General features: G+C 31.0%; 1 protein-coding gene across 2 annotated transcripts; it reads right to left on the bottom strand.

Moving 5' to 3' along the window:
* Window positions 1-8211: 8211 nt before the first annotated feature.
* On the bottom strand, window positions 8212-10404 carry LOC137922880 (protein FAM136A). 2 transcript variants are annotated; one of them, XM_068765973.1, is made up of 5 exons: window positions 10230-10404; window positions 9823-9942; window positions 9157-9200; window positions 8964-9062; window positions 8576-8665 (listed from the first exon to the last, which is right to left on the bottom strand). In XM_068765973.1, exons 1-5 carry the CDS (start codon window positions 10314-10316, stop codon window positions 8662-8664), a joined length of 354 nt encoding a protein of 117 aa, XP_068622074.1. In that variant the 5' UTR covers window positions 10317-10404; the 3' UTR covers window positions 8576-8661. The 2 variants fall into 2 exon arrangements, with proteins under 2 accessions (XP_068622072.1, XP_068622074.1); XM_068765971.1 differs by lacking the exon at window positions 9157-9200 and having other exon boundaries at window positions 8212-8665.
* Between the last annotated feature and the right edge of the window lie 4332 nt (window positions 10405-14736).

Here is a 14736-nt window from a genome sequence, read left to right on the forward strand (position 1 = left end):
ATTGACAGTTTACCTGAAATTAAATTATATAATTATTTCTTGAAATTTTTATTAAAACTGAGAATACCGGGGAAGATGAGATACTTACTTTAGCAAAAATAACAATAAGGGCTAAGATTTTTTCTATCATTTTCGTCGTTATAGGACCACCGCAGGAATGAATAAATTTTGAATTGTTAAAGCTTATATGTACCCATTTAATAAGTCTGTTATAATAGTTAAAATAATTTTCACAATATTTTCATAATTTACTTTCATAATGTACTTCGTTTCCCAAGAATACATTTATCGTGTTTATAAAGATAATTAATTTATTCTTATACAAAAGTTAAGGACTAATAAAACTTCAATTTATTTAACTTTATTATTGAGGTTTACATAAATAATTGTTGATTTTCAGCCAATACTGATTTACACACAAATTTAAATAAATAAATATATTTTAAAATTAAATGAAAGATTAGTTTTTTTTTTCATTTTTATCTTCAAAGTGTAGGCGGCGGTATAGGAATTTTTCTTAAAAAGTGTCCTCGTGATTGCATAGGTATTGCTGGCGGCAAGAAACTGGATGTTGGTAGAGACCACGCCGAAACGGGAGAAGCAGCAGGCAGAAACGGATTCAGTACAGGAGTTTGTGAAGCACACGGACAACTAACCTCCTTAGCTACTGGCGCTTGTGTGAAATCCTGTGATGTTTTAATTATGATCGGCACATTCGACGTCGCAAATTTAGGCTCTTGAGAATTCTGAATAAGCGGTGCTTTCGCAGACAGAAATTCTACTAGATGATTCAAATTGATTGGAATATCTGGTAAACTTTGCTTAAATAAATATTGACCACTATTTGCCGGAATTGAGCGCTCCATAGTTCGTATAGGTGCAATATATCGATTAATTGGCGCAGACGGAATTGGTGCTAGTTTTTCTTCTCGACATGGTAAAGGCTTACCTATCTGCCCATTGGAAGCCATTTGAATAAACTGAACCGCTTTTTCTGCATTCGTTGAGGACAAAATATTTTTTAATGCATTTGCTAATAAATTTAGCCGCGGATCGTTATTGGCAGATTCAGTTATTGTTATTTGTAATAAAGATAGAACTATAATTATACTTGTGTTCAGAAACAACATTATTGTAAAAAGTTAAAATAAAGAAATTAGATATAAACTGCAAATATACATGAAATATAATATAATATGCGATATGCATCCGTTTATAAAAGGAAGTAACATTACGTGAAGCAATCGAGCTTGGCACATAATTATCTGAAGATAAAAAAATAGTAACATTAACATAATTTTATCAACTTTGATTTTTAATCACGATGAGTTACATATAGTTTTGCTCTTGTAATATTATGTAAGATACGTAATTGATATTATAAAATAATTATAGTCATAAAACAATACGGAGTAAAGGTTTCCTCATCCACTAAAAACTTTTAGGTATTTATTTAAAATTATTCATCATCCTTAATTGTAATGAACAGTGGTCAAAATTTTTTTTATTCACTATTTATACATAGGTTGTTTTGATTATCGATGTTAAGAGTTCGCCCAATTTTATTAAAATAATTGTAATACTAAATATTGTAGCTTTATTAATAGAAGATACCGACTGAGACCGTCGGGTATAATTAGATAACATTAAAAAGGCATTTAAAAATAATAGCACGTATTTTCGAAAATGGAACGCTATGAGAAAGTTCGTCAAGATTATTTTGGTTTCACTTAACCAGTATTTTTTTAACCTCAATTTTTTAATGAGACAATGAACAAAATGTAAAATTAGCTCGCTATTTTAGTTGACTATGATACCCGCAGAACACAGTAAGTCGTATTTAATATTGTTTGTCGGAGAATATAAAGCCTTCTCAAAAGACACCTGATACAAGAAAAGAAGGAAAATTTTAAAGACTTCAATATTTTAATTTTTTGTTTTACCTAATCTCATATGGCCAACTTGGTACTCGTGAGCGCTGGATGATTACCAAAGTACCAATTAAAAACTGATAATTAATATAAGCATCCGATATATGTTTCGGATCGACTTTTTCACTTTATTAAATATAAGTTTAAATCAAATCTTACATAAAAATGGCTTAAAAAGAAGTAAATACAAATTACAGTCCCGATTATGAAAATTTGTGTTAAGAAATACAATAACAGCTTACTTTTTAAATACAATAGGTTTTTATGATTAGTTTACCATTTATATATTATTATTACTATTTTTACCACACACAATTTTATTTATTTTTTCTATGTCCTATCCACTTAAAAGTTTAAAAAAAAACTCGCCACTGTACCGTCAAAAAATAAATATTTTGATAGCACACTTGAAAGGTATTAATCATCTCTGGTATATACAATATATTAATATGTTTACTATATATTCAGAAGTTATCCAGCTTTTCAATACACGTATCAAATGAGAGCACTTTTTCAATTACCTCTAAATTTTTTATTCCGACGTGCCTCGAAGAGAGAAGGAGAGATGTAGAGAATGTAATAAGGGTTGTGCAACTCATATAATCACGATTGCTTTTTTTAAAACCATGCGACAACAGAGACATAAAAGCCAATAAAAAAGGTATTTGATACTTGATTTATTTATAAATTAAGATAATTTTGGTACTTTTACATTAGCCGGCTGCAAACGGTGCGAATTGAGAACTAAACGGAAATAAGTCCACAAGCAAAACTAATAACAATATAGTCAACAGAATAATAGCCCAAAATGTGTATCTGTAAATGTCGTCGAGCGCAAAAACCTAATGTTCTTTCTTAATTCTTCTTATCGTCACATACCCCTATGATAGATGAAAAGACTAAGCCCCGGTCACCGCCAGCTCCGCTATTCTTGGCGTGGGTACCAACCATAGTAACGGTGGAGAAGCGGTTAGTTACTCCTATTGGAAATCTATGAGAAAAGCCTATATCCAGTAGTGGAAATACTACTTCTGAAAAGGTAATGACGATAGTGAAAATAATAATGTTCAATGATATATAAAATTGAAATGAATAGTCAACAAATGTACTAACGCACTTAGAAAAAGAGTTTCAATGTCATCATTCCGATCGTATATTGCATTACTTACCCGTGCGTTTAAAAAAATAATACTTTTTATCAGTTATGTTAAATGCCAATAAATCTGAATAAATCTAATGACCCCCAAACATATTCTTTATTACTGTAAGAAATTTGAGGGAATCCTGATTTTTCACTTGCATCCCGCGAATTGAAAAGTACGTACTTAATTATTAAAAGAATGGTGGTTGTATTGTGATTTGACGTAAATACTTTCCATTACCCAATACAGGAGGCGGTAGTGGCATACCAAAGAACTCAAGAATTGGTATATCGTAAAAATCTTCGATTTCATCACCTAATTCTATAAACTTTGCTGAAGAAAAGTGCTCTTGTGGTAAAAATGCATCATTCCCTATATTATAAGAAGGATCATGAAGCAAATCCAAAACTAATGTATCTGTTATTGACAATACAGTGGGATAAGACATATCCATTTCTCTCAATAAGTATTGAAGCTCTTGAATAATAGGATTCAAATTATGGAAAGAGCCATCAGTGATGGGCTCTATATGTATATATACGGGTTCTGTCAAACTACCGATACAGGTGCGTGGATTAAAATTGTTTTCAGAAATGCATGCATTTTCTAATATAACTACATCGTTCAAAAGAGGATATATTGAAGATGAACAAATATCAGCTGCAGAAATTGACATCGTGGGCGAATATGATACCGATAGTTTCCATTCTTCAGGGAGACACTGGGCTCTGGCCTGTGAACAATAATGTTTTATGTGTTTGCGAATACGTTCATTAATACAATGATTGAAAGTCCATTTATCAGTATAGTAAAAAATAAAACTCTAAATAGTTATTTTCATATACTACAAATACACAGTTTTTTTTTTAATTTTTTAAACAGATCACTATTTGTCCTATTTCTTCTCATAGTTTTACGAGTTGAATGTGACTAAGCTCTAAGGAAGCCAAGCCTAAAAATTTCTTTTTTATAAATAAGCACAAGTTCTCCCTGAGCAGAATCGAATTTTACATATTTATAATTTGACTTCGTTCAGTATACTCACATAATGTAAACCCAATAAAACTAATATATTTACAACAAACATGATTGTCGAGAAGTTATTCTATAATTATTTTTTTTACAAACTACTTTCATATCTTTATATGTTTTATTGGAAACCTTTTATTTATTTAGAATATTGATTACGAAAGTTTACCTAAGTCAATAATGCAACCTTTTATTATTTTCAACATAGGCGTTAAGAAACTTTTCTGTGATAGTTAAAAATTTATCAATATTATTAGTGAAATCTTTTATTTGTTCATAATGTTGATATATAATTTAAAATAAAATACCAAAAACTTCTTTGAAAATGACGATTCTTAAATTAATAGATACAATTATAAAAAATTACAAATTATTGAATACTAATAAGTTTTTGCGGGACGCCTTTCTTATTAGGTTGAGCTGGACACGGTTCTAGTAAAAATGTTCACGGGTCACGGGGGATTCTCCAAGTACCTTCATAGGTTTAAACTCGAGGAGTGGATCTGTGGTGTACCTAATCACCGCCTGCCCCATATTAAAGGAGGAAGAAGCGGATCATCAAATTCGGTAACAGGAAAGGATCGAGGTGATGAACATTGCCTCACTGCTAAACTACAAAAAGAGTCGCCAAACTTTTCTAGGCTATTATAAGATGGTCATAAGACCTGCAATAAAAAGGTACAAATAAATAAAAAAAACAAGAAATAAATAGTAGTGTACTCTAATATTAACCGTGTAAAATTTTTTAACTTGGTAAATTGTACTGTGGTATAGATATTAAGGAAAAATTAAATAATAAACAGCAAAAGTGTAAAGAAATAAATATACAAAAATAACAGACAAATATAATTTAAATATAGGATGGAAGAAGTGCGGCGATGTATAAAAAGAAATGCAAGATATAAGGGACAACAGAGCGCGAAAATAAACATAGTGTAAAAATAATTACAATGCGCAAACTATTACGAGGCCGGAAAGTTATGTCGTTTCTGTCGACATATTTTACAGGAAAACTGATAGATTTTTAACGCTCCGGCATTGAAAATTTGTATAGTAGATAGGAAAAGGTTGTGAATAAATAACGAAGGTGAATATATTGTTAGATTAGAAATAAAACTTTAAAAAATATAGTCGTATGTATTTAACTTAAGAAAGCGACTTTACTTTCCGATCCCACTAATATTATTGTTATACTAGTTCCTGTCTATACATAATAGGGGAGGTACGGTTCGGTTGGTTCTGGCGCTGCCGCAGTTCTTGCTATGCGTCGCGAAGTAGGTCGGTGTTTGGCGGAGTGAGAGCATTCATTAATTTAGTTTTTAGTGGCAGTTTCAATGAGATCTGTCCATATTGTTGGAGCGAGTCGACGAGATCGCTTACCTTCCACCACCAAAAAGTTCCAATAACTACTCATTACGAACGACATGTCCAAAAAACTTGAGGATTCATATTTGAACAGTCGACGAGAACCTACTTTTGTTTTGGGATCGAAAGGTTCAGTGCACTGACCACGGCACCATTATTTTTTAGTCTGCAATAATTTTATTTCACTTTTATATGTTAAGGAGGTGTTTTCATTCTCAAATTTTAACATGAACGCGATATTTTGTCTGGAATATATAACCACATCGAAATGTGTTTTATATATAGTACACTACATTTTTGACGCGTCGGATAAATCTATGAATATACATATAAAACTGACGTTAGAACTGATTGGTGGCAAATCAAATGCCGGGTACTGTACCCTAGTGAAGGCTTTACTCTTATAAATAAAAAACAACTACAAATGCTGTGCAAATTTTAATTATGAAAGTATACAACAAGTTTACCAAAGTCGTAAGTATATTTTATACTAATACCAAATATTACATAGATACATATAAATATTAAAACATTTGTTTTTTTTTAAAATCACATTGAAATACATCAAATATTTGGCACACAATAAACATATCTTTTCCGCCGCAGGATGTCCACAGGTGGACAAAGGCTTGTCCAATAAATCGCCGGTCCTCGGTTGGAAGTGGCCTGTATCCAGCGTCTATCGACTACTTTCACAAGTTCATCTGTCCACCTTAGAGATGGACGTTCAACGCTGTTTTGTCGGTCCTATTTCTCTACTCCAGAATTGTGAGGCCCGGACCATCTGTTCAGCGTGCTAAGTGGCCTGCCTACTGCCACTTCAGCTTGCCAATCAATCTTTCCGTGCTGTTTACTTTCATTCATCTACAGATTTGAATCTGATTCAACTTGTTGACATATCCCGAACAAACCCCTCCCCATGGCTCGCTGAGTGACTGTGAACTTGCCAATAAGGTAATAAATATACAGTAATAATAAATACATTGTATTACTTTTACAGTAATGTTTAAAGTATTATTAAAACTAAGCAGTTACTAACTTTAACTTTTCCAATCAATTTCCTTTATCATCTATACATAAGTAAACTTCAAGATAAAAAGAAAATATCTTGTTTGCGAGTATTCAGCATACAAGACCTTTTTTTACAAAATGCTTTAATAAAATGCAAATAGTGAAATAAAAATATTTTCTTAATGATTCTGTTATATAAGAATGATTTATTTAAGTACTGGCATGTATTTAATATAAATGTTTTACCATACCCAACTTAAGATTAACCATATAGTCTTCGTTATCATTTTAGTCATAAGACGTTCACTGCTGGAATAAGGCCTCCACCATAAATTTCCTGGTTGAAAGCGACCTGTGTCCAGCATCTTCAGACATTGTCAACTTTATAGGTAGATGCCCCTCCGCTTGCCGATCTGTGGTCTTGTCTATATTCTATCACTAGTTACTTCAATGTTTTAACAAGAGATCAGATATATGCATATTTACCCAAAGATAAAAACTGATTTACAATTTAAAGCTGTTTTTATAATCATTTCATAGGCGAATAGAACATGTAATTATATATATAGATATTCTTGTGTGAGTTAAGTGACAAACTACATATACCTCTGTGCATATGGACCCAAAAATAGTTCCCTTCTGTTAATGTATTTATTACTAGCCTATGAAACCGCTTTAATGTTTTGCCTAAAATAACTTTAGGCAAATACACATTTAATTATCAGATCTTCTATTTATTGTCCACTTGTGATCATTTACTGTTATCATTTGTGTACATCTCGAAAGGTATTCTTCTCAAATTAAGCCTCCTATAATATCATATTCCAATTTTAATATACACAACTACAACCATACAATCTAGTGATAATTAATAATTATTATAAAAAAAAAATATTTCAGATTAAAATCTGAATGTTCAAATCATTAAAAATTTGAATGACACTAATTTAAGGCTCATTATTCAGTTGAATGCACAACGAAAGACAAATATTACTATCAGTAATCAAGGACACATTAAAGCCTTGTGTAAAGTTTTTAAAAAATGTCTTAAAGATAATGTGCTATGGGATCCCTTTGTAGGCCCCGATAAAACTTCAGTTAATTCTATTTACATCAAATATTATTGTATCGTTATTGAACTTCTTTATACTGTAATTAAAATAACTCCAGTTTTAAAAATCTAAGACTGGAGACGCACTTAAATCAGTAGTATAATGTTTTAGTAAATTTCATTAAAATATATGAGTATTTTTCAAATACTAGGTTTATTGGAATCATATTATATTTTATATGTTTCAATTTTCATCTCACAGCCCCACAGAATTTTAATGTAGGTGAAAATAAATTACAAGCCACAATAACGTCTTTTGTTGTAGGCTTCTGATTAGTACACTTTTAAAAATTAGGTTTTGAAATAGCCCAATGAGCTTTTACAACAATGCTACAATGACATTTCTAAAATGTCAATACTGATAACTATCTTTTTTTTTAAAGCAGACAGTTTGATTGTATTAAGTAATAAGATGAATTTAAATCGAATTAGCAAAAAGAATATGCATACTTCCATCAATTATTAAAAATGTAACCATTATTAAAAAAAATTACATAGAAAATATAACAATGATCACATTTCTAATAGTTCAAAACTTTGATGGCCAAATGTCTTATATAAGTAATTATATTACATACTTCAAAACATACTACATTAAAAATGAATAATCAATTATCTTCACATAAAAACCTTTTTAAACTCTTTCAATATGATATAAAACATTTAATTATAAACTAAAAATTTTCATTGTAATTAAATATCTGAACCAGTTTAGTACCAGAGTTGTTACTTTAAAAAATGACTACTATAGGAACTCTTTAATGTATAATTATTAAAATAAATTCCACGGGATGGTTTTATAATGTGTATTGGTGATAAATCAATCTTTCTTGTACTAACACTATCTTCAGTTTTCTTTCTTGCTTATACTATTTACTATGTTAAAAGTCCATTATGGCACATTACACATAGTAAGCAATGTGCCTTGTGCTTTTATCCTATTCTCTATTTACTGGGGGTGGTTTTCCACTGGCTAGTACAGACTTCATAGTTTTCATCATGCTGGGAATCAATGACATGTGCTTGTCTACACATTTAACAGCACATTTCTCAAAATCTATCGTGCACTTGTCTATCTGGAATAAAGATAAAGAAATATAAAATTTTTATTTGTCATTGACAAATTGATACATGCCTGTTGAACATTATAACTTACAGCTTTAATGAGATCTGGCAGTGCATTAGAGCCTAGACCTTTAAAAAATTTAATGGTCTATTTAAGGTAGCTCCCTCAAATAAACCATTACATTTTTTTAAATAATTTTTTCATAATCAAAATTGAATTTGTGAAAAAGTTACCTAACTAAACTTAATATTTATAGATTTTTTTGTAACATTTGTAATAAAATAAAGAAACATTAAACATGTTCTTACTGTTTCCTGACTAGGATCCGGTCCCAATCTATCTCTTGCTGAATCATTGCAGTCCATGACACATCGCTGTAGTCTGTTCTGGAAATGATTGATCTCACCCTGAAAATAATATTTAGTTTAATACTGATATGTTAGTTATTGATTTTGGAAACAGTTTTTTTTTTAATGGTATACTTGGCAAGTATTCACTTACAGGAATTGTTGCACATCTTTTTCACTGTTTCTCACCATTTCTTTCTAACAGAGGAATTTAACACAAACAAATTTGGGAGAGATTTTGTGAAGGCCAATCCTTAACTTATGTTGAACTTTTAATTAAAGAGAAAACATTTCCAAGTGTTTCTTTAAATTAGAAATAACAACAAATCTAAGTGTTTATCTGAAATCTATGGGGGCAGGCCTAAGTCCAGCAATAGCAATCCTATGGCTGAAACAATGATGATGAATAAGAGCCCAATATAAAGAGAGTATGTTTATATTCAGTAGATTATGACCCTACATGATGTCTGTTGTCATATTTAGATGGCAAAAGCTTAGAACAATCCTCAGCCACAAATACTTTAACTCTGCTAGCGCTGGACCCCCCTATTATGTAAAATAAATAAAAAAAAAATGTAAATACATTACATGCTACTGGGGTCAGAAATGACTTACAATCTTAGCTTATAAAAAAGTGGTTTAGTCACTCCCCTTGGATAGAACTCTGATCACACTTTTGTCAGTTTTTAAGATCAAAAGACGCCCCTACTTTTGATTAACCTCCACCTATTCATCTCTCTATTTTTTATCACACCTTATGTTTAATATCAATGTTTTTAACCAATTTCACTGTTATGGAAAAATGATATTTTTGCATTACCTGTACATAATTATTTGCATTATTTAAAGCAGTGGTGCAATTATCAATGCATCCATGAACTCTCTCTAGAGATGTTTGAGTGTCATCACAGCATTTAGCTGCACATCTGTGCATATCACCCTAAAATAAATTGAAGAAATAAATTTTAAATAACCTTGTAGTATGTAATATAGGCTATTATTCAAATAAAAAAGACATTTTGCAACTTAACATTTAATTGCAGATTACTCTCAAGTCACTTCTTTACATTTTGTGTATAATAAAGGAAGCAATAAGAAAAGTAATAACTATAATAATATACAGATTTCAAATTGGAATATATATATTTCACCTATATGTAAATGAAGTATACTAGGTAAATTGCGTAAGATATGCCGATTGTAACATAACCTAAACACACATCTCACCTGCATTTTTCTAAGGTAACTTTTGTCTAACTCATTAACCATTTTGGTCATCTCCTGTTCGATTCGGTATTTCTGTGCCTCCACCATTTTTACGACTTAAATATCGTTTTATATTTTTAATCCCTCGCAATACTTCTTAAAACATGTACCTAACCGAACATATAACTCCAGTTGATTTGACAGATTGTGATCTCTCAATTTAAGAAATCTATGGCACTTATAAAATAAACAAAATTATTTTTTTTTTACATAAACCTCTATGTGCAAAAAAGAAATGAAAATTAAAAATGATTGGTGACAGTTTTGATAAAATCATCATAAAAATGCTAAACAAAAAAAATATTGGTATCTATATATGGTAAAGCTTCTCTGCTCTTAGAGGAATCTTTTACAGTATTTTATCATTTCTATGTACGATATATGATTTATTTTATGTACACTTGAATATTCATTTCATTCTTTAAAGCATTCGCTTTCCTGTAAACTTTAGAATCTGAAGTGTTGGACGAATCTGCCAAAAAACATTAAATAGCCATAATTTATTTCCAAGTTTTGCAGTAATGTAGTAAATTTTACAGAATAATAGGTTTAATTAAAGGCGACAAATGTGGACAAAACGGAGTAGCCAAAGAACTGCAACTGTTTAAAATTGTGATGGGTATGGCATCATTATCAAAAGCTTGAATATCAGCAATACAAAGGCTATCGGAATACGCTGCGATCACATCTGGTACTGCCGATGGAAAGTAACCTAAGCCGCGAGGCAATTGTACAGAACTGGGTGGTAAGATGAGTTCTGTATTGCAGAATAAATTTTCTTCAAATTTATTGAAACACATTTCTTCTGGATATGAATGCCGAGGTGAAAAGAATGTTTCTTCTAATAACCATTTGCTTGTATAATCTCCATTAATCTGTAATATTCGTAACAACATTTTTAAACATTTACTTTATAAAACCTTGTATAAGGTTTTACGTTACATTTAATTTAGAAACACGGGATATTTTAATTTTAAGCGGCCATCATTTTAATTATTCTTTTAATTCACACTTACTTTATTAATTAAAAGAGTTAATGAGAACAGCCACACAAGATCCGCACATAACATTTTGTTGTCTTTGAAACAATCATACTATGGTATTAATAAAAGACATTAAATACTTTTATTTCCAATCTCTTTTGTAATAATAGGTTAATTGTAATTACAACACGAATTAATGAAATATACTTGCACTTGAACATATTTGTATTTACGTGTTTATCTTTTCTGTATGAAAAGTATATCCATTGAGAATTTTTACCCCTTTTGTAAATAAAAACATAAACTGTATTAATGAAAAAATGTGTACAATAAATATGTTGAAATATGTAAGCAAAGTTATTTAATAATTGTTGACAGTTTTTGATTGTGGAATAAACTGTTTGTATATTTTTTTTATTTCTCTACACTCTATTAAACAAGTTTACAATTCTTGAAACAGGAAGTGTCATATCAAATATAGAGTAAGTAGTGACCATCTTTAATTTTGGGAATTCTATAATAAATGTATGCTTTTTTGCTAAACGTTTTATGTCAAAGATTTAAAAAGTAAACAATAATATCCTATCATATAAAGTTATAACATAATATTATCAATTTTCTATCAAATTTTATCAACTATTGCAATATTACAGGTAATTTTTAACACACATAGGTTATTAATTATGAATAATGTTAAAAATTTCTTGATAAGACACGATTTCTAGATAAGCTTTAAATAAATATCGAAGGTTGTAAGATGCAGTAGCAATCCGCAGGAAGTTCAGGAACTAGCGGTTTTTCTTCAACGATTAATATTAAAATGACTAAGATAATTTTATTATTATCCTGTTTAACTTTTATACTGTTCCAGGTAGGTTACGTACGATATTGAAATTGTAGAAGGCATTTATTTTTAATTAGTTTTCTATAAAAATACGATTCAAATTTATTTCGTTTATTCATGATAACATTATTTATTATCATTAACAGAGTACATTAAAACACAAGAATTACATTAAATTTTTTAAAAAAAATTTTACATCCAATAATATGGCCTATCGCTTATATATCAATTTGAGTTACCAGTGATGTCTTACGGCAGTGGAACGTGGTCTCTCATTTTAGATCTGTTCGGTAGCCCATAGTTCCTCAACGAGCCACAGAGAGCACTATGCTAAGGATTTCTCTTCAAAATAGAATTAGGAATGAGTAAATTCATAGCCGAACAAACGTAGCCGGCATAGGGTTGACAAGTGGCAGTATACAGAGCACATAGTACTCACATCAAATGTCTGCAAGTGTTTTAAAGTTTTGGAATAGCATTCACAGACCGAAAAGATCAGCGTTAGGATGTCCATGTTCAAAAGTCGCTGGATGCAAGGCGATTTCAACCGATTTCAATCTATTGGGGAAGCCAATGTTGTAGTGGACATTTTCCGATTGAAAGGATGATGACGACAAAAATATTTATAAGTAATAATAAGCAACTTTAATGTATCAGTAAAAGTTTTTTTCTGTTTCAGTTTTCAAAATCACAGTTTGTTAACAGTCCACAAACATGCAACGTCATAAATGAAGCCATTGTTGAAACTCCAAGGAACATAATTTCCCAAAGCATAATGCCTACAATAGTTCCACAAACTCCTTTAACCGAAGCTTCTTATAACTCTTTGCGCCAACTTCCCACTAATGTCTTTCCAGGAAGTACGACTATTATTACCGACTATTCCCCATCTATTTGCAAAAACTTAGTAGATACATTACAACTTATGACCGTATGTAATTTATTGCAAAGAAACAAAGGATCCCAAGAATTAATTTTACAGCTAGCTTCGCCTATTTTGAATGATGTATTATTGTCTTCATCTGCTTCATGCGGTTTACCGAAAGCGCTTCCATCGAGTTCTATTTTACCAAACGTAATTACCGCGCCTCTTTATAATCCCAACGCTATTTCTCCTAATTTTATTCCGAGCCCTCCTCCAATACCTTTGATTGGTGGTCCGTGTAATAAAAATTTGCTTTCAAATATTGTAAATTTACTAAACGGTTCAAGGTGATTATATATTTTGTAAAACATAGACTAGTAAATTATCTTTCTTAGCAAATAAATAATTTAAATTCTTTGTTAATTTTTCTTCAAAATTTTGAATATATGGATGTTACTATTATACAAATAACAAACATTATATACAATAAATATTCGTGGATTATTATAGTTATGTTTTAATTTACTTTAGAAGAAGAATAAAAAACCATCACTTTTAAAATTGTCTTTTATTTAGTAATTAACAGTTTTGTACCTATTTTCAAACATAATCTTTATTAAAATTAATAAAAATATGGATTTCCAACAATACTATTTCCGTAACCACACCCACACGACAAAGGTTCCACATTAACGCTTACACATGGTAAGTTAGCAGGTAGAGCACCAACGTTACATTTTAATTGTGCTGGAATAGCTGATGGAAGTAGTATCTCCGTGTTAAGGGGACCTATATTTCCACGAGGATTAATTACTTCTGTTATACCGTTGTAACAGTTTGGTACAAGAGGTGCCATTTGGAGTGGTCCAATAAATTCTGCCGGACCATTAACAAAACTTGGTTCTAATGGCTGAGTAAAAATTGCCACATTGGTTGGATTCACATAATCGTTACAATAGTTTGGTGTATTTATATGAATGGGTACTGAATTTGGAACTGTATGTACATATTCTCCGTAGCAATTGGTTATAGGCTCTATATATTGCCCAGATGATGGAACAAAATCATAAACTGGACCACACGGTGGTTTATACTCCAATACAGGTAAACTTTGGGGTTTAAATTCAAGAATTGGGCTATTAGAAGGGATAAAATCGACAATTGGTGCATTCAGTGGTTTACAATCGATCACTGGTCCATATTGTGAAATAAAATCAAAAACAGGAGTGTTAGATGGTATAAAATCAAGAATAGGGGCACATGGAGGTAAATAATCAATTACAGGTCCAAATTGTGGTGCGAAATCAAACATTGGTACATTTGTCGGTATAAAATCATTAACTGGTGCACATGGTGGTAAATAATCTATAACTGGTCCGTATTGAGGTGCAAAATCATAAAATGGAGTAGTAGGTGGTATAAAATCAATAAATGGCTGATGTGATGGTATAACATCAACAACTGGTACACGGGGCGGTAAAAATTCAACTACTGGCGAACATGTTGGTGGTACGTATTCTGGAATATGCGGAAATATATCAAAGGTTGGTGCATACGTAACTGGCTCACAATTGACATTCGGTAAGGGTACAGAGTGATGTCCTAAAGCTGTAGTTAAAGTTGACTCTATCAAGTCGCTTACAATTAGTAGCTGAAGAACATTCGCAAGGGCGCTTGAAAGGGAAGTGTCGATTATTGTTGTACCGGCTATGGGCATAGACGGCGGAGGCGCTGGTAATATTTGACAATTTGAAATTGTTGGTGGGTGTGCCGGTA

This window comes from Battus philenor, unplaced genomic scaffold, assembly GCF_028537555.1.
Source record: "Battus philenor isolate CCGP_79_NKW_IND1 unplaced genomic scaffold, ilBatPhil1.0.hap1 SCAF_20, whole genome shotgun sequence".
Lineage (NCBI taxonomy): Eukaryota > Metazoa > Arthropoda > Insecta > Lepidoptera > Papilionidae > Battus > Battus philenor.